This window comes from Marmota monax, unplaced genomic scaffold (genome assembly GCF_021218885.2).
Source record: "Marmota monax isolate L192 unplaced genomic scaffold, Marmota_monax_Labrador192_F-V1.1 WCK01_AAM20220418_F8-fsc00012, whole genome shotgun sequence".
Taxonomy (NCBI): domain Eukaryota; kingdom Metazoa; phylum Chordata; class Mammalia; order Rodentia; family Sciuridae; genus Marmota; species Marmota monax.
This window is the reverse complement of record NW_026695227.1, coordinates 3,906,043-3,928,526: the sequence shown is the minus strand read 5'-3', so window position 1 is coordinate 3,928,526 and position 22,484 is coordinate 3,906,043. Positions and strand designations below refer to the sequence as shown.

Genomic DNA, 22,484 nt, shown 5'->3' with positions numbered 1-22,484 from the left:
AGAGGCAGTAGTCATATTCTGGGGCCTTCTTTCTGTAAAAACATTATAACTTTATAACTATCACATATGGAGTATAGCATCTCATAGACAAACTGAAAAATAATAGAAGGAAAAAATAACTATCCTTGAGCAAGTGCAGTAAGCTTCTTAAAATTGTATTCACAGTGAATGTTCTTCCACATCTTTTTACAGATACTCTAATAAATTAAACAAAAAGAAAAACAAACAAAACCCTTATCTTCAGGTATGCTTTTTTTTTTCCTCAAAACTAATTTCCCTGAACAGTCAGACATGTAATAATGGGCCTCCTGGGGATGTAATTTTTTATGCAACTTGACATGCAAGTCATGAGTAATTAATTATGTCTTCTATTTACACTTTGTCAGATAAGAGTATTAAACAGAAGAGCTGAGAGGAACACAGAACACTACCATTAATCTGTTTAATTTGCAAATCTAATGCAATCAAGAGGAAGACATTAGTGCTAAAATTGTTGTTGTCCAGGTGGTATCTTTCTTAAAGGGGAAAGGCTTAGCTGAGGTGTAAAAGTCACATAAAACCAGCAAGCCACAAAATTTCACGAAGGCTGTAAACCCAGGGCATAGGTCTGTCTGGGTACTCATACCATTGATCATAAAAGCTCCAGACGCACAAGAATTGAAAGCATGCATTCTCCACATCAGTACATTATATTACATTCAGCTCTGTGTAATTGTCTAGCAAAGTGCAGAAGCATCAGATACATTAAACTGAAGATGATGATAAATGAAGTTATGTATAAACCTGATATTTGTGAATTTAAAGGAATTTTACAGTCAGCAGGCTTTGGGAATATTGGACTAACAGACTGGTTGAAAGAAAGTAGAAACTGTAAGAAAGATTTTAAATGAGCAAGAACCAACCATCTGCAGGAGAAATCCCAACCACATTTCTGTCCAAATGGCAGTCCCAACCAAGTACTTGTAAGTTGAGAGTCCATCTAGGTCTTAATATATTTCTATAGTAAAAGGAGGGAGGGAGGGAGGAAGAGAGAGAGAGAGAGAGAGAGAAAAGTGGTTAGCTAGTGGATAGGGAAATAAAAACTATAGCTGTGTTTTCATACAAAATAGTATGATAGAGTGTGCATAGGTTCTATGGTCAAACGGACCAAGGATTCATTTTAACTCCTTCAGTGCTTGTCTGAAACTCAGTTTCTCCATTTAAAAATGGTGATAATGATGTACAAGATGGGATAATATAAAGTTCCTGGGAGAGTCCCTGATATATAGCAGCCACTCAATATATGCTAGTAGTGGTCAGTGTCTTTACCGTTATTGTCAATAAGGCAGAAGGGTTTGGAAAATCTTGTCATTTAATTTCTGCTTAAATTGAGCATACTTGTATCAGTTGGTTCCTTTGGACATAACTGATTTACAAATGTGGCACTACTGGTACCTTGAGTTGGTAGTATTTTTATGTATACAGTTGGCTGTTGGTTCTAGGATCCCTAGGGTCAAAAAAATCCATGACTGCACAAATCCCTTCTGTTAAATGGTGTAGTGTCTGTATATATATATGCACATCCCTCTATAAACTTTAAAGCATCTCTAGGTTATTTATAATACCTAATACAATGAAAATGCTATGTAAGTAGTTGTTACACTGAATCATGACAAAAAATACTGCACATGTTTAGTATAGACACATTTTTTTTTTCTGAATATTTTGGACTGGAGATTGGTTGAATCCACATATGTGGAACCCACAGGTATGGAGGGCTGGCTGTATAATAGTGAGGTTCAGATTCTCTATTCAGTTTTGGCTAGGAAGATATAATTTTAACTGGTTTTAAATAAATCATAAACTACAAACATTTAGAAGAAATTCCGCAAGCATTCGAGCATTTGTACACAAATTACAACTCTTCTAGTAACAATGGCAATTTTTTAGTCACATTCAGAGAATATAAATTTGAAAGTATGCTGATGGTTACAACTTTTCTCTGAAAAATTTCATTTATTTTCCACTTATCTCTAAGAGTGCATACAGATTAATGCATAAACAACAGGATCCAGGGGAGTTTAAGTCTGGGGACTAATTTACTGAACTACCCAAGCAACAGAGGATTATTTTATCTAATTAAGACAGAGCACACGTATTTAGAATTAAGCATTTGCATTTAACAGCAAATTCAGAATTATAAAAGCAATTACAGCTAAAATGAGGTATGATAATTTTTTTTCCTGTACACCACTGCTGAGCTAAAGCACATTTTAATGTTTGCCTATGTAGCACTATTGAACAGAAGGTTATGAACAGAAGCTCATGGTTAGGCAAAACCACCTTTTCAACTTCACTTCCAACCACTCACCCTCCCCAGGACTCAAACCCATCCGTCTTGTTTTACTCAAACCTCCAAAACATGACTTTTTTTTTCTCATATTCCTATTTATGTTCTTCTGTGACTGTAATCTGAAAGATTTTCCTTAACTTTATCTATCTAAGCTCTATTAAATGACTATTTGTCTTCTTCATGAAATCCATACTCCTTCAAGCACAATTGCTCTTTCCTTTATCTGAATACAAGGGCCCTTGTTTGAATATAGTTCTGTCCCATGAATTTGCAAACTACTAGGTTACCATTTTGGGACTGCTCTTTCACTATTAAGTCTGCTCTTTAAATTGTCACATGTTCTTGTTATTTTCGCTTACATTACAGATTTTCTGAGGGCATAACTTTATTTCAGACTGTTAAAAATGTTAAACACAATGCCTTCCTTATGTATATAATTTAATACATGTTTGATGATTGGTTAAAATGCTTAAATATCTATTCATGTTTATGAATTCTTCATCCATCCCAAATGTACTCAAACATTATAAGCTCAAATATATTTTACTCAAATATTTTTTCACTCAAATATATTTTATATTATTTCCAGATATGCTATTTGATGATTACTAAAAGAATGAAAGAAAATAGCTTCATCAGTCAATAATATATTTTGTACTTACCTCCTACAATGGTAATTTCCAAGACTCTATTTCTTATCAGATTCTCTGAAGAGTCATTAAAATTTGCCTTTAATGTTGGTGTTGTGGGAATTAGGAATGGGAATGCTTTCACACTTGGTCCTTTCAAGAACTCTCTAGATAAATCTCATAAGAATATGAAACCTACCTCATAATGAATTTAAGTTTGCAGCCAATAGCCTTTAATTAAGATGATTATATATTTCATTCATTTTTCTAAATTATTTCACCTTTGCTTAGATACTCTTATTTTCCCTGCAAGAGCAATTATTGTCTTTCTGAGGCTTTCGCTACAGGCAGAGACTGTCAACTAGTAAGTTATAATACTTAACGGGGTGCCAGGTACAAAAAATAAAAACAGAAGATGAAGTAAACCATACATTTTTAAATCTTTTTCTTTGAAATAATTATAAACATATAGAAAGTTGCAAAGAAATGTACAGAAAAGAGCATGGATTCTTCCTTCACCTTGCCTCCACTAACGCTGATGTCTTGCCTTTCCAAACAAGGAAATACCTAAACTGTAAAATTGATATTGGAACAATCGATATAACTTAATCATTTTTATAATTTTAATAGTTGTATATGTGCTCATGTGTGTGCATACATATATGTATGTATACATGTGTATATATACATACACATGTATGGATACATGTGCATGTATATATAGACATGTATGAATATATACACATGTCTGTGTGTGTGTGTGTATATATATATATATATACACACACAACACATATTTATGTACACACATATACATTTTAATCAATTGTATAACTTAAGGTAATTACCACCAAGATCAAGGTACATAACGGTCCTCTTGTGGCTACATACACCTTCTCCCATACACCCAATCCCTAATCCTTAGAAATCATGAATTTGTTTTCCATCTCCATAATTTCATTACTTCAAAACTAGTACATAAATGGAATCACACAGTACACAATCTTTTCAGATTGGCTTTCTTCACTCAGCATAATATTTTTTTTTCTTTTTTCTTTTGGTACTGGGGATTGAACCCAGGATGCTTAACCAATGAGCCACATACCCAGCACTTTTAAAAATATATTTTTTATTTAGAGACAGAGTCTCACTAAGTTGCTTAGGGCCTTGCTAAGTTTCCAAGGCTGGCTTTGAACTTGTGATCCTCCTGCCTCAGCCTCCTGCACCGCTGAGATTACAGGTGTGCACTAACATGCCCGGCGTCACTCAGCATAGTCGTAACTGAGGTTCATTTAAGCTTCTGTGTGTATCAATAGTTCATTTCTCTTCATTACCAAGCAGTATTATGTGGTATGAATGGGTCATACTGTTCTGACCATTCAAACATTTCATTGTTTTCAGTTTCTGGAGCATTCTGCACGATTTCTATAAGAATTCGTATGCATGTTTTAGTTTTAGACGAAGACAATTACAATTCCTCTTATATGACTAGTTCTTACATAGGGCAAAAGTCTTCAGAGATGATTGTGATGGGGGAGGGGCTAGTGATTAAATTCTGAATAAAATATGTTTGCTAGTATATTCAGGAGTGAACTCTCTGTCCTGTTTCTCCCAGAACAGGTCGATTTGTGTTGGCTGGTCCTGGTATAATGATCCTTTCACTCCCAGAAGTGCCCCAATTGGTATGATTATATAATCACTCTGATTCAAATTACTTAATGACCCCAAGCATCACTCTTATGTCCGTTCAGCTATGATGGAATTGAATTTTAGTAGATTGCTGTTTTATAATTTTTTTCTGTGTATCTGTGTGGAGTCACTCTCTGGAGTCTGAGAAATGAGATTGTCTTCTTGCAATGAAAGACAGTCTTGTTGAAGTCTCAACTGTCCCTGCTTGCTTCTCTTCTGCTATGAAATGTTCCTTCCTGTCAGTTGTATGGTTGAAGACAGCTTCCAAGTGTTTGAGCTTATTTCCTAGCCCCACAACCATGGCCAGTTTGAAGAAAATAGGGCTAGATTTTAATTATTGTAGCAGAGATCGTGTGTCAAGGACAGTGCACAGTGAGGTGCAGTTTTAAAATGGGCTGAGTCTGGGTTAGGTATTCCCCCCTTGGCCGATCACTCTGCCCAGTACATTGAGGGCAAGCAAGTACAAGGATATTATCTTCCCTTCGGAGCATATGGATCAAAAGGTAAAAGGAGTTTCCCTCACAGGATAACAGATTTGGCCACTGGAGGAATTGGTGAAATGGTGATAGACGGAGCCACTGGAATTCATCTTCCATTAAGAGGTCAGTACACTGTCAAATGTATACAATCAAGGAACATAGCCAGAATTCAGGTCTTGGGCTTTTTTTTTTCTTTTTAACTAGAAAGGCTATATTTTTTAGTTTCTTAGCATAGTACTTATCTGTGGAAAAGTGGGAAATGAATACCTGTCAATACAGCACCTTAACATTATTCTTTGTGATTCATTCTTAACTAGTCATACTAATGGAAGGCATATATGTAGGTGATGATCCCTTTGTTAAACCACTTCCTGTTCCCCGCTTCATGGTCATGACCAGTATTGATGCTCATCTATGTCCTTAATTAAGTCAAATACATTTGTGAATTGCATACATTTGACCCAAAGACCTATGACTTAATGTCATAAATTGCAGAGGACTGAAAATGCCCAAGTGCTGGAAAAAAATTATACACTTATGTGAAAAGAGCATATATAGTAGAGAATTCTGAAAATGTTTTTAAAATATAAATACTCAGATGCATAGACAGAAAAAGATTGGAAATATGTATACCCACAGGAGAGTTATTTCGGAATGAAGTGTTTAGAATAACTAGTTTCTTCTTTTTCTGCCTGTTGCATGTTATACTTTTCCCATGATAAACATCTATGACTTTTCCAATTTTTAATATATTATAAAATTATTATGCCTGATGATTCACACATGATTCAGATTTAAAGATTTCAATTTAAGAACTCCTTATTTCAGAGCCACAAGAAATCACTGAATAAAAAGGTTAATTTAAGGGCTCAGCATAGCAACAAAAATCAATAGAAATATTCTTATTAGGTCATCAATTAACCTTCAAAAAAGAAAACTTTTGCATCATTGAAGCAGTTGAAATTGGCAGGGTAACAGTATACTCATGAGAAAAGGCTTACAGATATAGCTGTCTAGTTGCAAATATACAAAAAGTGAATTGAAAGAAGCAATTCAGGTACCCTAAATGGGTAGATTACAGATAATTAGCAGATTACAAATAATTAAGAACAAAGCAAAAAATTCATAAACTCAGTTATTATAATGAAGTCCAAATGATTTAATTCTAAACCCTTGCAATTATTTTAGCAAAGCTTCGACCATACCAGAATTTCCATATTACAAATCTCAAGACCTTAACCATTTTGAATGCATCCTATATTCATTCCTGAGATACTAATTAAAAAGTATAAATTAGTTAGGGACAATTGCAGGGGAAATTCCTTATGACAGTGTAAATTAAACTTGGCTGCATCTCACTATATTTGTACATAAATAACGCTATCGTACTAATGAGTTTCAATACGTGATATACAATGTATTTTCCTATAATCCTTTAAGGGAGAACCACATGACTCCATGTTTAATTTAATAATATATTATAGACAATATTTAATTCCCTTGGTCTTTCATTATTCCCTTTATTAATCAACATAAGATTCAAAACCTTCAGAAGCGAATTTTTTTTCCTAGGTAAATATCTAAAAATTTTAGTTACATCTATGTCATAAAGTATTTTCTTATGTCTCTCCTTTGGTTTAAGTGTTGACACTTATTATGGTAAATATGATGCATATGTTTTGTGTCATTGGGTAAGGATACCCCTGTTTTTTAATTATATTTTTGTTCTTGGGACAGAAAGAGACTTATGTAAGTATGTTCTCTGAGGGTTTTAGAAAATTTGACTTTTTATTAATTAAAGATTATTAAACTTAATAAAATAATTCATTCATTAAAGAATTATTGTTACTTTTATATTCTTCAGATTCAGTATTCCTTATAAATTTATGGAGTTGGAAAAATTACTTAGGCCATGTATATGAAAGTTTAAATAATTTGATAATAATTCTGCCATTTTCATCTCTGATTTTCCAACAAACAAAAACAAAATTAAAGTTGTAGAAAAAATTTACAATTAATCCAAACTTTACCACTTTACTGATATAGTAATATATCTATGGATATAATCTATGGATATAGATCAGATTATTACAAGATCATAATACATTTCAAGTCCTCAGAGACATCTTGAATTATTTAAGTGATGGTATTTGTTTTATGTGTATATTAGTCATTTGAAAATCTTGATAAATCAGGGTTTTGGTGTATATGTGTACTAACACTTTAATTAACACAAACACTAACCAGCATGTTGAATGTACTGTGTTGCAAAAATAAATAATATCTATGCTTTAGGATTTAGCCCATGCGACATCTTAAACCTCTAGATACTTTAAATGTCTTTCCTAAAACACCCCCATATTTTCCTTCTTTTAAAAAAAAAATCTGCAAGGAGTAGGCGGTCGGGGGGGAGAGAGGAAATGCTGGGAAGTGATATTGGTCAAAGTATATTGCTATATTCTATATCATGTGTATTTAAGAATATGTAACAAAAATTCCCATCAATATGTACAATATAATGCACCAATAAAAAAAAAGTGGGAAAAAGTCTGACCAAATTTAATCACAATTTTCTTTTTCTGTGTCTGTATTCCAACTAAACCTTTTGTGGATATTTACCTGTTATCTATTCCTGTACCTACAACATCCAGTTCAATTCCTGGCTTGTAACAGGTACCCCAAAAATGTTTGATTGGTCTGGGATTGTGGCTCAGTGGTAGAGCGCTCACTTAGCACGGGCAGGACCTGGGTTCGATTCTCAGCACCACATAAAAATAAAGGCATTGTGTTGTGTCCATCTACAAAAAAAAAAAAAAAAAAGATTCTCTCTCTCTCTCTCTCTCTCTCTCTCTCTCTCTCTCCTTTAAAAATATGTTTGATTAACTGAATAGAATTGGGCAGTAAATTATTATCCTGGAATCCAAAAGACAATCTTTGTATTGAAGAAGAAAAGTAACTTCTCAGTGTTTCCACTGCTTTGGATATGGTCAGTCAAATAGAAAAAAAAACAATGTTGATAGGATGCTCTTTCCAGGAAGCTAAAGGACAAGAAGAAATAACTAGAAATTGAAGTTAGGATCCTAAAGTGGAAATGCTGGAGTTAATCAAAATAAAATCCCTATTCAGAAGTAAGTACAGGGAATTAGGAATCAGACTTCAGATAGGACCAACAGTACAAAGGATTCTTTGGAATTCTCTGCCATCTTGTTTGTACATGCCAAACAAAAGCTCCTAGGGGTGGAACCAAGAGGAACTTGCAATCTGGATGAGCACACTGGCTCATTGTTGGTCTCTGATCTGGGCTAAGAGTAAAGAGAACCAGAGACAGAAATTTCTCTGCTCTCATTTTGATCCTTTGGGGTTATGATGAAAGAACAATATTAGATTAGATAGAACAATGTGATAGAGTCATGGTGATATTCTTAACCCATGCACAAATAAATCACTAATTTTATAATATCAGTGGGCAGAAAGAGAAAAATAGAACACACATACATCTCAAGTATCTGAACAATAATTACACAAAAAAAGGGAAACATAATTTGAATCTTACATACATTGTTATTAACTAATTTGTGATTCCTACATTGTAGAAAAATAACATTTATACTTTTTAAAATCTGTTGGTAAAGGTACACAAATTACCAGTTTAAAGACAGGTTCATTTGGTTTTAATTACTTTAAGATAAGAACAGTTTTGTTAGAAAAATGAACTGTACACCACAGTGAAACACCAAATAGCATGTGATAAGGAAACACATTTATTTGCATATAAATAGAAGATGGCAGTATATTTGTTTTTATCAAACTTTCTTCATTTTATTGGCTAATTGCCCCCCTACTCATTTTTTTACAGAAATTTCTATGCATATTTACAATTTGCAATACAACTCTCCTACTTCCTAATTTGATTCTCTGTTTTTGAAATATTTTTCCAAGTATGTATCATTCTCTTCTTGAATTTCAATTTCTCGACAAAAAGGAAAAAAAAAAACTTTCATAAAGAAGCCTTTTCCACCTTGTTTCAAAAATCGTCTCTTTGGTTTTAAAATACAGAAGAAAAAGGAGCTGGCTTTTAAGCAACTAGAATGCCCAAGGAAAGAAGAAATCTTTCATTACAGAATTAGATTCTAAAAAAATTGAGGATGATTTTTCTGATGGAGGGATGAGATATGTTTTTTCTTACAAAAATAAATTTGAAGGCACTCTAAGCAGAGGGGGTAAATTTCTAAGAATTGGTGTTTTGGAGTCTTGGGGTAAGCAAGCTTGGGAGAGGAAAGCACTAGGAGTAATTGGAGAGCAGATTGCATGAGACGTTTTTGAGGAGAGTTTCATACAGTCCTGATGTCTGGCAGAAACCATACAGACAGACCCTGCTGGAGTCAATAGTACCAGGAGGAAAGAGGATTAGAGTCTTTGTGTTCTGCTTCCTGACTCATTCATACTCTTGATTACTCTATTTGTGCCACATTCAATTTATTTTGGCTCCTTAAATCACACAAAGAAGTTCTTACACACTTATCTAAGCATAAAGAGGTGAAAACAATGGGTCTCTCAAGTCACTGTAGAAGAGTTCTTTCAGTCATTGGTTTATGACCTATATTCAGCACCACCACTGGTATAATGGAGATCTGGGTATAGAAAGGGATATGTGTGCTAAGGGCAATGTTATGGGAAGATTTGAGGGTCTCCAACCAACAGAATGCAGAAATCTCAGTTCTGGATAGTAGTGGTCACAGGAGAGAGGAATGCAATATATTGCCTGCATATCTTGGAACTGATTGAAGTTGAAGGCTACATACAAAGGTAAGGGGACCATTTCCCCTACTATGTCAATTGTTTGATGACCTCAAACAATATATAAGGCAATGTTGATCAATAAATGAGCAATTGGGAGATCCAAGATGGTGGGCCAAAGGGAGGCAGCATTCTGTGTCACTCTGTGACCTGGGACTCAAGAAGTGAGAACACTGTTTCTCTGTGAGCCATATTACTGCTCCTGTGCAGGAATCATGGCCACTGTGCCATCTAGGGCTCCAGGCCTTAGCATCAGAGTAGGTCTCCCAACTACTCGCCCCCACAGGACTACTGGGTACCTGAGAAGGACTACCAACACCTGTGCAGAACTTTTGGCCACCCACCTAGTAGAAATCACCGACACCACTTCCACGCAAGACACCCGGCAGCTTCCCACATGCCAAAACTCTGGCCACCACTCCCGTGTGGACCCCCTTCTACCAATGTGGGGCTCCCCTGGTCACCACTATCTTGGGACTCTGCAGCAGTGGAGATACTACACACAATATCCTGCCTATACCTAAGAACTTCACACAGGCTCTGAAGTCAGCTAACAGCCACACACAGCAATGCCACAGAGCTGTCTCTGAACTCCTCATCCAACACCATCGCTCAGCTCGCCCCACATAACCCGACAGCCCAATGCTGAAAGCAGGTGCCTCCATCTTGGATCACCTTCAACACCATTTTCAGTGGCAACTCCCAGTTTGGAACTCCAGCTGGCCAGGTACCCAGTTTCTAACTCCCCCTTCTCCCCAGCAGCTACAACCAGGCACAGTGACACCCTGGTTACCTTTACCATCCTGAGGTCGGAGATACCAGCTAACAACAGATGACCCCACCCATTGGATGACAAGGGAAGCAGGAAAGATATGGATTTCCAACCAAAACAATCCTGTTTCTTCCTTCAAGATTTTTTTTCCCTGTCCCTCTCTATTCTCCCACCCTCACATCCCCAATATATGTGAAACCAAGTACTTTGCATGAATTAGGATTTTGAGGACTGGGATATCAGAATAGTGTATTACAACTGTGTTGTATATTCTTTTTTTTCTTTTATGCCACCAATTTCTATTATTTTAACATTTTTAAATTTTTCTTAATATATATGTGTGTTTGTTTTATGTACTCTACTGTCTTCCCACTTACTTGTTTACCTAAAATTACTTCCTCTCCCTTCTCCTGCTACTAACCTTCCTCCTTAGATCTCTTTTTCATACCTCTTAAGATATAACAACTCTATATCCTCATCTCCTACCTCCTCAGCATATCATCCTACTTCTCACCCCCCTGTTCTTTGTCCACCATTAGAAACTGTAAACTCTTTTACAAACCTACTGAGTATATTGTAGATAATAATTGAATTCACCACTTCTATACATTGTGATCAAAATGTAAATGTCTTAATGTCAAACATTTGTTTTTAGGGCGTATACTGTTTATATTGAGATCTGATAACATTATCCTTCACCTCAAAGGAGAGGAATTGGATCTCAACAGGGGCACTATAAGCCTATAGGGTAAAAACGGTAATGCCTAGGATCCACAGTGCTAGAAGGGAAGACACACAAGCAATATGAAAAGACAAGGAAAGAAATGGCCCCAAACATATCAAGGTACCATATTATCAGAATTCATGGCCAGCACAGCAGAAGAAATGAAAGAGAAGGAGTTCAGGATGTACATGATTAAAATGTGCTGCGAATTAAAGGATGATATAAGAGAGCAAATACAGGCAGCAAAAGATCATTTTGACAAAGAGCTACATAAACAAATACAGGAAGCAAAAGATTACTTCAATAGGGAGACAGAGGTTCTAAGAAAAAGCCAAACAGAAATTCTTGAAATGAAAGAAACAATGAACCAAATTAAAAGCTCAACTGAAGGCATCACCAACAGATTAGACCAGTTGGAAGGCAGGACCTCAGAAAATGAAGACAAAATATATAATCTTGAAAAGAATGTAGACAACACAGTGCAAATGGTAAGAAACCATGAGCAGAACATTCAACAAATATGGGATAGCATAAAAAAAAAAAAATTTAAGGTTATTGGGATAAAGGAAGGAATAGAGTTCCAAACCAAAAGAAAGAGCAATACATTCAATGAAATAATATCAGAAAATTTTCCAAACATGAAGAATGAATTGGAAAACTAAATTCAAGAAGCTTACAGGACACCAAATGTACAAAATCACAACAGATCCACATCAAGGCACATTATAATGAAAATGCCTAACATACAGAATAAGGAAAGAATATTAAAAGCCCATAAGAGAAAAGAATGAGGTTACATATAAGGGGAAAACAATTAGATTATATGCAGATATTTCAACCCAGACCCTGAAAGCTAGAAGATCCTGGAACAACATATATCAAGCTCTGAAAGAAAATGGATGCCAACCAAGAATATTATATCCAGCAAAATTAAGCTTTATATTTGATGATGAAATAAAAACCTTCTATGATAAATAAAAGTTAAAAGAATTTACAACAGAATGCCTGCACTACAGAACATCCTCAGCAAAATATTACATGAATAGGAATTGAAAACCAGCAATGAAAATCAGCAAAGGGAGATATTATGCTAAAGGAAAAACTAATCAAAGGAGAAACCAAGTCATGTTAAATACCAAAAAATAAACAAAAATGGGTGGGAATACAAATCTTGTCTCAATAATAATAACCCTAAATGTTAATGGCCTAAACTCACCAATCAAAAGACAGAGACTGACAGATTGAATTTTTTTTTAAAAAGCCCAATAATAGTCTGCCTCCAAGAGACCCATCTCATAGGAAAAGACATCTACAGAAGGAAGGTGAATGGCTGGGAAAAATCATACCACTCACATGGACTGCAGAAGCAAGCAGGGGTTTCCATCCTCATATCAAATAAAGTATACTTCAAGCCAAAGTTAATCAAAAGGGATAAATAAGGACATTTCAAACTGCTTAAGGGAACCATAAGACATAAGACATAACAATAATAAATCTATATGCCCCAAACAAAGGAGCGTCTACGTTGATCAAACAAACTCTTTTCAAGTTCAAGAGTCAAATAGAACACAACACAATAATTCTGGGTGACTTTCACACACCCTTTTCACCACTGGATAGATTGTCCAAACAAAAGCTGAAAAAAGAAATTATAGAACTCAACAATACAATCAATAACTTAGACTTAGCTGACATATATAGAATATTTCATCCTTCAGCAGCACATGGATCCTTCTCTAAAACAGACCATATACTATGCCACAAAGCAACTCTTAGCAAATATAAAAAAGTAGAGATACTACCTTGTATTCTATCAGATCATAATGAAATGAAATTAGAAATCAATGATAAAATTAAAAATAAAAGCTAGTCTAACACCTGGAGACTAAATAATATGCTACCGAGTGAACAATGGGTTGCAAAAGACATCAAGGAAGAGACTAAAAAAATTCTTAGAGGTGAATGAGAATACAGATACAATATATCAAAATCTCTGGGACACTATACAGGTAGTACTAAGAGGAAAGTTCATTGCTTGGAGTTCATTCCTTCAAAGAAGAAAAAGTCAACAAATAAATGACTTATTACATCTCAAAACCCTAGAAAAAGAATAACAAGTCGACACCAAAAGCAGCAGAAGACAGAAAATAATTAAAATCAGAGCAAAAATCAATGAAATTTAAACAATAGAAACAATTTAAAAAATTGGCAAAACAAAAATATGGTTCTTTGAAAAAAATAAAGTTGACAAACCCTTAGGAATGTTAACAAAGAGAAGGACAAAGAAAACTCAAATTACTAACATATGTGATGAAAAGGAAATACCACAGAGATGCAGAAGATAATTAGAAATTATTTTGAAAACTTGTACTCCAATAAAATAGAAAATATAGAGGGCAACGACAAATTTCTAGAGTCATATGATTTTCCCAAATTGAATCAGGATGATATATACAATTTAAACAGATCAATTTCAAGCAATGAAATAGAAGATGCCATCAGAAGCCTACCAACCAAGAAAAGCCCAGGAACTGGTGGATACACACCCGAGTTCTACAAGACCTTTAAAGAAGAACTAATATCAATACTCTTCAATTCACTTCAGGAAATAGAAAAAGAGGGAGCACTTCCAAACTCATCCCATGAGGCTAACGTCACCCCAATTCCAAAACCGGGAAAAGACACATCAAAGAAAGAAAACTTCAAACGGATATCTCTCATGAACATAGATGCAAAAATTCTCAATAAAATTCTGGCAAATTGAATACAAAAACATATCAAAAGTGGGGTTTATCCCAGGAATGCAAGTTTGGTTCAACATACAGAAATCAATAAATGTAATTCATCACATCAATAGACTTAATGATAAGAACCATACAGACACAGAAAAGGCATTGACAAAATACAGCACTCCTTCATGTTCAAAACACTAGAAAAACTAGGGATAATAGGAACATATCTCAACATTGTAAAACCTATCTATGCTAAGCTCCAGGCCAACATCATTCTAAATGGAGAAAAACTGAAAGAATTCCTTCTAAAAACTGGAAGAAGACAGGGATGCCCTTTCACCACTTCTATTTAACATGGTTCTTGAAACACTGGCCAGAGCAATTAGACAGATGAAAGAAATTAAAGGGATACAGAAAGGAAAAGAAGAATTCAAATGAGCACTACTTGTTGATGATATGATTCTATACTTAGAAGACCCAAAAAATTCCACCAGAAAACTTCTAGAACTAGTAAATGAATTCAGCCAAGTAGCAGAATACAAAATCAACTCCCACAAATCAAAGGCATTTCTGTAAATAAGTGACAAATCCTCTGAAAGGAAAACTATCCCATTTACAATAGCCTCAAAAAATATAAAAATAGTTGGAAATCAACCTAATAGAATAGGTGAAAGACCTCTACAACAAAAACTACAGAATGCTAAAGAAAGAAATTAAAGAAGACCTTAGAAGATGGAAAGATCTCCCTTGTTCCTGGATAGATAGAATTAATATTGTCAAAATGACCATACTATCAAAAGCATTATACACATTTAATGTAATTACGATCAAAATCCCAATAACATTCCTCATAGAAATAGAAAAAGCAGTCATGAAATTCATCTGGAAAAATAAGAGACACAGAATAGCTAAATCAATTCTTAGCAAGAAGAGTGAAGCAGGTGGCATCACTATACCAGACCTTAAATTATACTACAGAGCAATAGTAACAAAAACAGCATGGTATTGGCACCAAAATAGACTGGTAGATCAATGGTACAGAAGAGGACATAGAGACTAACCTACATAATTACAGTTATCTTATGTTATACAAAGGCACCGAAAACAAACATTGGAGAAAAGATAGCCTCTTCAACAAATGGTGCTTGGAGAACTGGAAATCCATATGCAACAAAATGAAATTAAACCCCTATCTCTCACCATGCACAAAATTCAACTCAAAGTGGATTAACCATCTAGAAATTAAAGCAGAGACCCTGCATCTAATAGAAGAAAAAGTAGGCCCAAATCTCCATCATATCAGATTAGACCCCTACCTCCTTAATAAGATTCCTATAGCACAAGAATTAAAACCAAGAATGAATAGATGGGATGGATTCAAACTAAAAAGCTTATTATCAGCAAAAGAAACAATCAGTGAGGCGAATAGAGAGCCTACAGCTTAGGAGAAAAACTTTTCCACTTGTACATCAGACAGAGCACTAACCTCTAGGGTATATAAAGAATTCAAAATTCAAAAAGCTAATCACCTAAAAAACAAATAACCCAATCAATAAATGGGCCCAGGAACTGAACAGACACTTCTCAGAAGGTGATATACAATTAATCAACAAATATATGAAAAAAAATGTTCAACATCTCTAGCAACTAGAGAATTGCAAATCTAAGCTCTAAGATTTCATCTCACTCCAGTCAGAATGGCAGCTATTATGAAGACAAACAACAGTAAGTGCTGCTGAGGATGTGGGGGAAAAGGCACACTCATACATTGCTGGTGAGATGAGATGCAGAAGATAATTAGAAATTATTTTGAATTTGTAAATTGGTGCAGCCAATATGGAAAGCAGTATGGAGATTTCTTGGAAAATTGAGAATGGAACCACCATTTGACCCAGCTATTCCTCCTTGGTTTATACACAAAGGACTTAAAAACAGCATACTACAGGGACACAGCCACATCAATATTTATAGCAGCACAATTCACAATAGCTAAACTGTGGAACTAACCTAGATGCCCTTCAATAGATGAATGGATAAAGAAAATGTGGTACACAAACACACACACACACACACACACACACACACACACACATATATATATATATATGGAATATTACTCAGCAATAAAAGAGAATAAAATCATGGCATTTGCAGGTAAATGGATGGAGTTGGAGAATATAATGCTATGTGAAGTTAGCCAATCCCAAAAAACCAAATGCTGGATGTTTTCTCTGATATAAGGAGGGTGATTCATAGTGGGGTTGGGAGGGGGAGTATGGGAAGTTTAGATGAACTCTAAATAGGGCAAAGGGGAGGAAGGAGATGGGAGGGTGAAAGGGGGTAAAAAAGATGGTAGAATAAGATGGACACCATTATCCTAAGTACATATATGAAGACACAAATGGTGTGAATATACTTTGTATACAATCAGAGATATGAAAAATTGTGCTCTATATGTGTAATATGAATTGTAATGCATTCTGGTGTCATATACAACAAATTAGAATAAAAAATTAAGAAAAACAAAACAATAAATAAATGAGCAATTGGAAGTATTACATTTTTGGGGAAAATAACATTAGTGTCTTGATTTATGATATTAATAAGATTAATGTAAAATTTATGTTTTAATAAGATAAATGTAAGTTACTTATAATAGTTATATAATTATATATAATTGTTAATAGTTATAGTAATACTACTTATAATACTATATCATTGTAGTTATGTTCATTTAACTCATATAATGATAATTTCCTCATGTTTTCCTTAAAGATCTATTTACTTGTCAATATTAAAACATTTAACAATTATGACAGAAGCTATTTGTAAGGTGCAGAAAATTTGTATCCTATTTATTAGTTTCTATTATACTTCTTTTTAATGATTTTATTAGTGCATTGTAGTTATACATAATAGTAGGGTTCATTTTGACATAATCACACAGGCATGGAATTTAATCTGCTTCATTTCAGTTCCTGCTAACAGCAAATATTTGATTCAATGGAAGAAAAAATTATAGAAGACATTCTTTTACTTAAAAAATATTTATGACATATTTGTAATGATTAGATGAAAACACTAAGAACTTTACAGTAAAGTTCACCCTTGCAAGGAGCTGTACTTCAGAGAATGTGACATCACAGGAACTGGGGGCGTTAAGTCAAGGAGAAAATGAGAACTATGCATCTGTGGTCACTGCTGTTAAATCTTGTATTACGCCACACTGCTACCAATCAATGTTTTGTCCATGTGTGCCAACTATATCCAACACCAAAAATCCTTGTGAGACCCTCAAAACTCAAGCTAGGATTTTATTCAGGAGTCAATCCCCTAATAAATTTAAATCCTTTTATGCTGGATATTTAGACACTAAGAATAGTGCTGCATTTTAAAGTACAACTCTCATAATGCCTTTAATCACTTATACAAAAAGATGTGCATTTTCTTTGAGGCCAAAATGAAGGAGAATAGTGTGAATTTCCTTTTCATACAATAACAGTTTTTCATAAAAATAACTAAAGCAGTCATTCACAATGGAAGATTATAGCTCCATTATCTGTAGAAGCATAACCAGTGAGTCTTCTTCAACTTACTGAGCATACCACAAGTAAAAAGGATTCTCTAAAAGGTTGGTGACGCCATTTATCAAAAGAGTCAATGGATAATCTAGGGTTCTCGAGAAAAATGAAATATGATAGGTCATCTGCCAGTATTGTAGAAAAGACAATGAAACCTTGACAAAGAAAGGGAGGGGTGTGTGTAGGTGTGTGTGTGTGTGTGTGTGTGTGAGACAGAGAGAGAGAGAGAGAGAGAGAGAGAGAGAGAGAGAGAGAGAGAGAGAGAGAGAGCCACCACCCAGGGAAGTAAAGAAAAGTAGATAGAACATGGAAATGGAAAGTGGATATTTATCTTGGGTAAGACTACACGAGTAGTATGGCCAACATGTTAACAATCATGCTTTATAGAATTGAACATGAACCTCTTTTAAAAATACAATATTAATACCCCTTTCAAATGTAATGTTCTTTGATGATATCTCTGGTAAGAACAGAAATGAGGAAATAGAGATAGGAGGTTAAGAGAGACAGAAGAATCCATGCCACACCTCTGAGTTCAAGGGAACATTCCAGTAGAACATTAATAAGCAACATTTCAGGAAAATCAGACTTAAAGTTCCTATGACATCATATTCTACAATTTGTATGTTTGTAGACAAAGTACTGATATTGAGTGAAATGATACAGAAAGCCATTTTCAGGGAGGGGTTACTAAAGTAAGGGAATTTGCATTGTTTTCACAGGAAATCATGGGAAAATGCACAGGTGGGAGACTCACTACATAAATACTCCATCTGTATTCACAGAGGACTTTCAGATTGGTAGACTTTCATTTGATAATAGTTCTATTTTTGTTTTCGATTTTATATATACTCCATGCACATTTTTACAAAATTAAAATCTTTTTAATAACTAACATTGTGTTTATGCAACATAAATTATGAGATATTTAGCTTTTCAGTGTGCATCAATGATTTAAACCACCTGAGATACCTGATTAAACATGCCTTTCAACCACGTAGAAACAACAAAGCATGGTCAGTCACATTGAGGTTTTCTCAATGAAGTTGGTTATAGTCGTTCATTCAGATTCAAACTTTCCCACTGCTATATTCAGCTGTTAGTTTCGGAGTTGTGAAAGATGTAAAACTATAAATCATGACTCAGAGCTGAATTTCTTTGACTTATGGTCCCTAGGGATTTCTGGAATACTCTCTCATATAAAGGCTATTCTTACAGAGAATATTCATATTGGAAAATTTGTAGACTATACAAAAACTACAGAGATTTTTGAGGGAAAATTAGAGGACTGGTTTGTTTTTAATACACATGAATCTTTTTAGATTTTGTAATTAAGATCTGGTTGACATACTAGTATGTAATAATGAAGCTTTTCTCCATGTTTTGGCCACCACCTGCATTAGATCTATTTTACTGGCACATTTCAGGACCTTTATTTCAAAAGTATCTCCAAATTATAAAGAGATTATACTATATGCCCAATGCACCATGTAATATATTAACCCCTAAATGTAAGATATTTTACTGTGTCCAGTTTACCACTGTGAATATCTCTTCTTAGCTGCAACAAAATAGGATTAAATGAAATGATATATGTGAGAAAAATACCTAGAAGACTGGCACATGCTACAACACACACACACACACATAACACACATACACACATATCTTATATGTTTTATATTAAAGAACAAATATTGTGCTTATATAAAATAAAAATATTAACTTTCCTTTAAGATTGTTTGTCTCTTTACAGTAATGCTTCTTTAAATGGTAAGCTTTGTCAATGTATTTCCTATATTATGCATTTTGCCATAAATGATATTTACCTGAAAATATTGAGGAATACACCTATTATGTGAAACAGAGCAAACCTCTATTACAGTCACTAAGATGGTCCTTATGCCATTACTGACTGTTTTCTTATTCAATATTCAGTTTTGAATTCAAACTTCTATCATATTTCTACATTTCAATGACAGCACTCTAACCCCATTCTGAAACTAATCATTCTCATTTCTGGAATTCTCATTCATTATGAAGAGCTCAAGCAAAACCTGCATTTGTTCCACAGGTTAGGTTTAGATCCAATAACATGGTTTAGATCCAATAACATACAGGTAAGTCTTAGCTGTTACTTGATAAAATGTGTGGTGAATCAATTTTTCATTTCAATTTCATAATGAGCATAGATAAAATGATTATGGCAGAGTTTGACAAATAAAAGAGTAAATAATAATAAAAAAAACTTAAGTCTAATACATTGGTGATGTGTACTGGGGAACAACCTCCTAGGGGGGGAAACCTGACTGAACTTGTTGCTTAACAGATTTTAAAATAAAAAAAAATATTGAAAACTTAAGAAAATAATTACAATAAACATAATTTATAATCTTATGTCCTCTGTTGCTTTTTTTGCCCTGAAATTATCTTTTACTATTTTCCATTAAGATAAATGAAAATATAGAGTATTTAAAATTAAAGCTGTTCTTAATTCATCAGTCCTGTTCCACTGTATCTTTGTCAGGCATTCATAATTAATGGTTCATATAAGCAAAAAGTGATTCCTTAGTAAGAAAACATTTGCAGCCATTAATGTTTCATTCATTTCTTGGCTAGGTATCACTGTGGTGCTGAAAGGATAGCTCCGGGTCACCTGTCGACATTCTGGAGTTTGCTCTGCCCAAAAAGAGAGAAGGGAAAGAAAGAACTAATGACGGACATAAAGCAGACCCGTTGAAGACAGGAGTGGTAGTTAATCCCTTTTTAACTTCACACCAACTTCCAAGAAAACATCTAGTTAATTTTTTTTTCAAAACAAATTGTTTATTATAAATCTCAAGCTATATATTTAAAAAACAGCTCTTTTTTTTTTTTTCTCAAAAGTATAATCTCAAGGGACCACATTTTGAAGACAGGAAAAAGTGAATCACATATTTTTTCTACCATTAAAATTAGAGATAGCATCTTCTGTAAATACAGAGGAGAAAGTCTGGAGACTTTTTACACGGAATTCTCAGGGGGGAGGTAAGACAGAGTGAAAAATCCTTTCCAGGATCACACTGACACTCCTTATTCAAGGAAAATCGTGTCCTCGATCCGCCCCCAAGCAGTCCATTTGTGACCTAGGAGCTCATCACCCCGTGTATAATTCTCGAAGAAGGTAAATTAAGACAAAGCAATCACATACTGGGTTGGCGGAGGGCGGGGAGGTTGAGCGGGCATTGGGAAGCAGTGGGGACCAGAAGGGAAAGTGACCTCATTTTGCTGGAGAAAGCTCTATCTAACAAGCCCACCTTTGATGAGGCTATCTACTGCGCTAAGAGAGCACAAAGGCTGAAAACTGGAGACAGAAAACTTCCCTTATTCGTCCACCCCGATCCGTTAGGACCACCAGGAGCACGCACTCGCAAGCACAACAAAGCGTGCGCCCAGGCTGCACGGCTGGCGCTTTCCCCGGCGGGGCCATCGCACCCCAGGGCGCATCGTTCCCCACCGCAGAGCAAGAGCGCCTGAGAGCTGCTGCGGGCTGGACCGCCTGGGAAAAGGGTGCGGGAAGCTCTCCTACCTTGAGCAGCACAAAGAGCCAGAGCAGAGGCAGGAGGCGGTTGCCAGCGCGCGTCCTCGTGGGCAGGTGCCCCATCGCGGAGCGGACAGGGAACTAGGGGGACAGCGGCGCCAGCGGGGTCCCCCGGCGATGGCTCACAATGGCGAACTGGGGCTGCAGCCTCAGACCGTGGGCGCCGAGGCAGCTCCTGGCGGGCGCATGCTGCCTTTCCAATCCCCCTGCGCCTGCTCCCTTTCCTCTTCTGCGCCGGGGGTCCTCCAAGAACGTGCCAGGCGCCGCTGTTCTTTAATAGCTAAGGATAGAGAGGGTGGAGATTGGAGTGGGCGAGGCTCTGCCGCCGCCACCGCAACAGCAGCTGCCCGAGCAGAGTCACTGGGTCCGAGTGGTGAGGGAGAGGCGGGGGCCCTGAGTCCTGCCGGCCGTAGTCCTCTTAGCAACAGGGATACTCTCACTCATGCTGCGGACTCATAAAGTGACAGCAGCCTCCCAACCCTCTGGCCAGCCTCCTCCTATTGCTGGACAGCCCCATTCCAGGCTCCGCCTCAGTATCTGGGACTGAGGAGTTCTGTGGGTTTTCCTGATGGGCTTTGAGCAATCGGGATCCAGAGCCTGTCTCCTCTCAATTTCATACCCCTGCCCTCAGCTGCAGTTAAAAGCAGTAGTAACACTTGGGTGGTTGAGATTCAGAGCCTGTGAGTGGGGGACAGGGAGGAAGAGAAGGGCAGGGTATTTACCCTCACACCACTGCCACCTCCTCTATTCTCTCCATTCCATAGTCAACTAAGAAGAAAGAGCATGAATATGTACATTTCCCATTTAAAATCAGGAGTTCTTGTAAATTTCAAAGACTGCCCTTTACCAAAGTCTGTCATGTCACCTGAAGCAGAATGTAGAAGGGGATCACGATAATTTATTCTTATTTATAAAAAGATACATATTTTCTAAAAATTCTGAGTTATCCTGGAATAATTAACTTGATTTTTTAGAGTCACATGCAATGACTTCCATACCGTGTGTCCCCAATCTACTTACCTATTCCTTTTGTTGTTATGTGTATTTTTTTGAAAGATATGTCTGTCAAAATAAACTATGGGATGCACTGTTCAGATATAAATAATTTCTTATTATCATGTAAAGTACCCTTACTGTGTCCTGCCAGTAATGGAACTTCCTATTTATCT

The 22,484-nt window shown here is 35.7% G+C and overlaps 1 protein-coding gene across 2 annotated transcripts in view; it reads right to left on the bottom strand.

Moving 5' to 3' along the window:
• Window positions 1-21,776, bottom strand: part of Ptpro (protein tyrosine phosphatase receptor type O) — a 241,385-nt gene extending 219,609 nt beyond the window's left edge. For both annotated transcript variants that reach the window (XM_058576175.1, XM_046436157.2), the window contains exon 1: window positions 21,304-21,776. In XM_058576175.1, coding sequence (XP_058432158.1) covers window positions 21,304-21,378 — 75 coding nt within the window. In that variant the 5' untranslated portion in view covers window positions 21,379-21,776. The remainder of the gene's footprint in view (window positions 1-21,303) is intronic.
• Window positions 21,777-22,484: the final 708 nt, after the last annotated feature.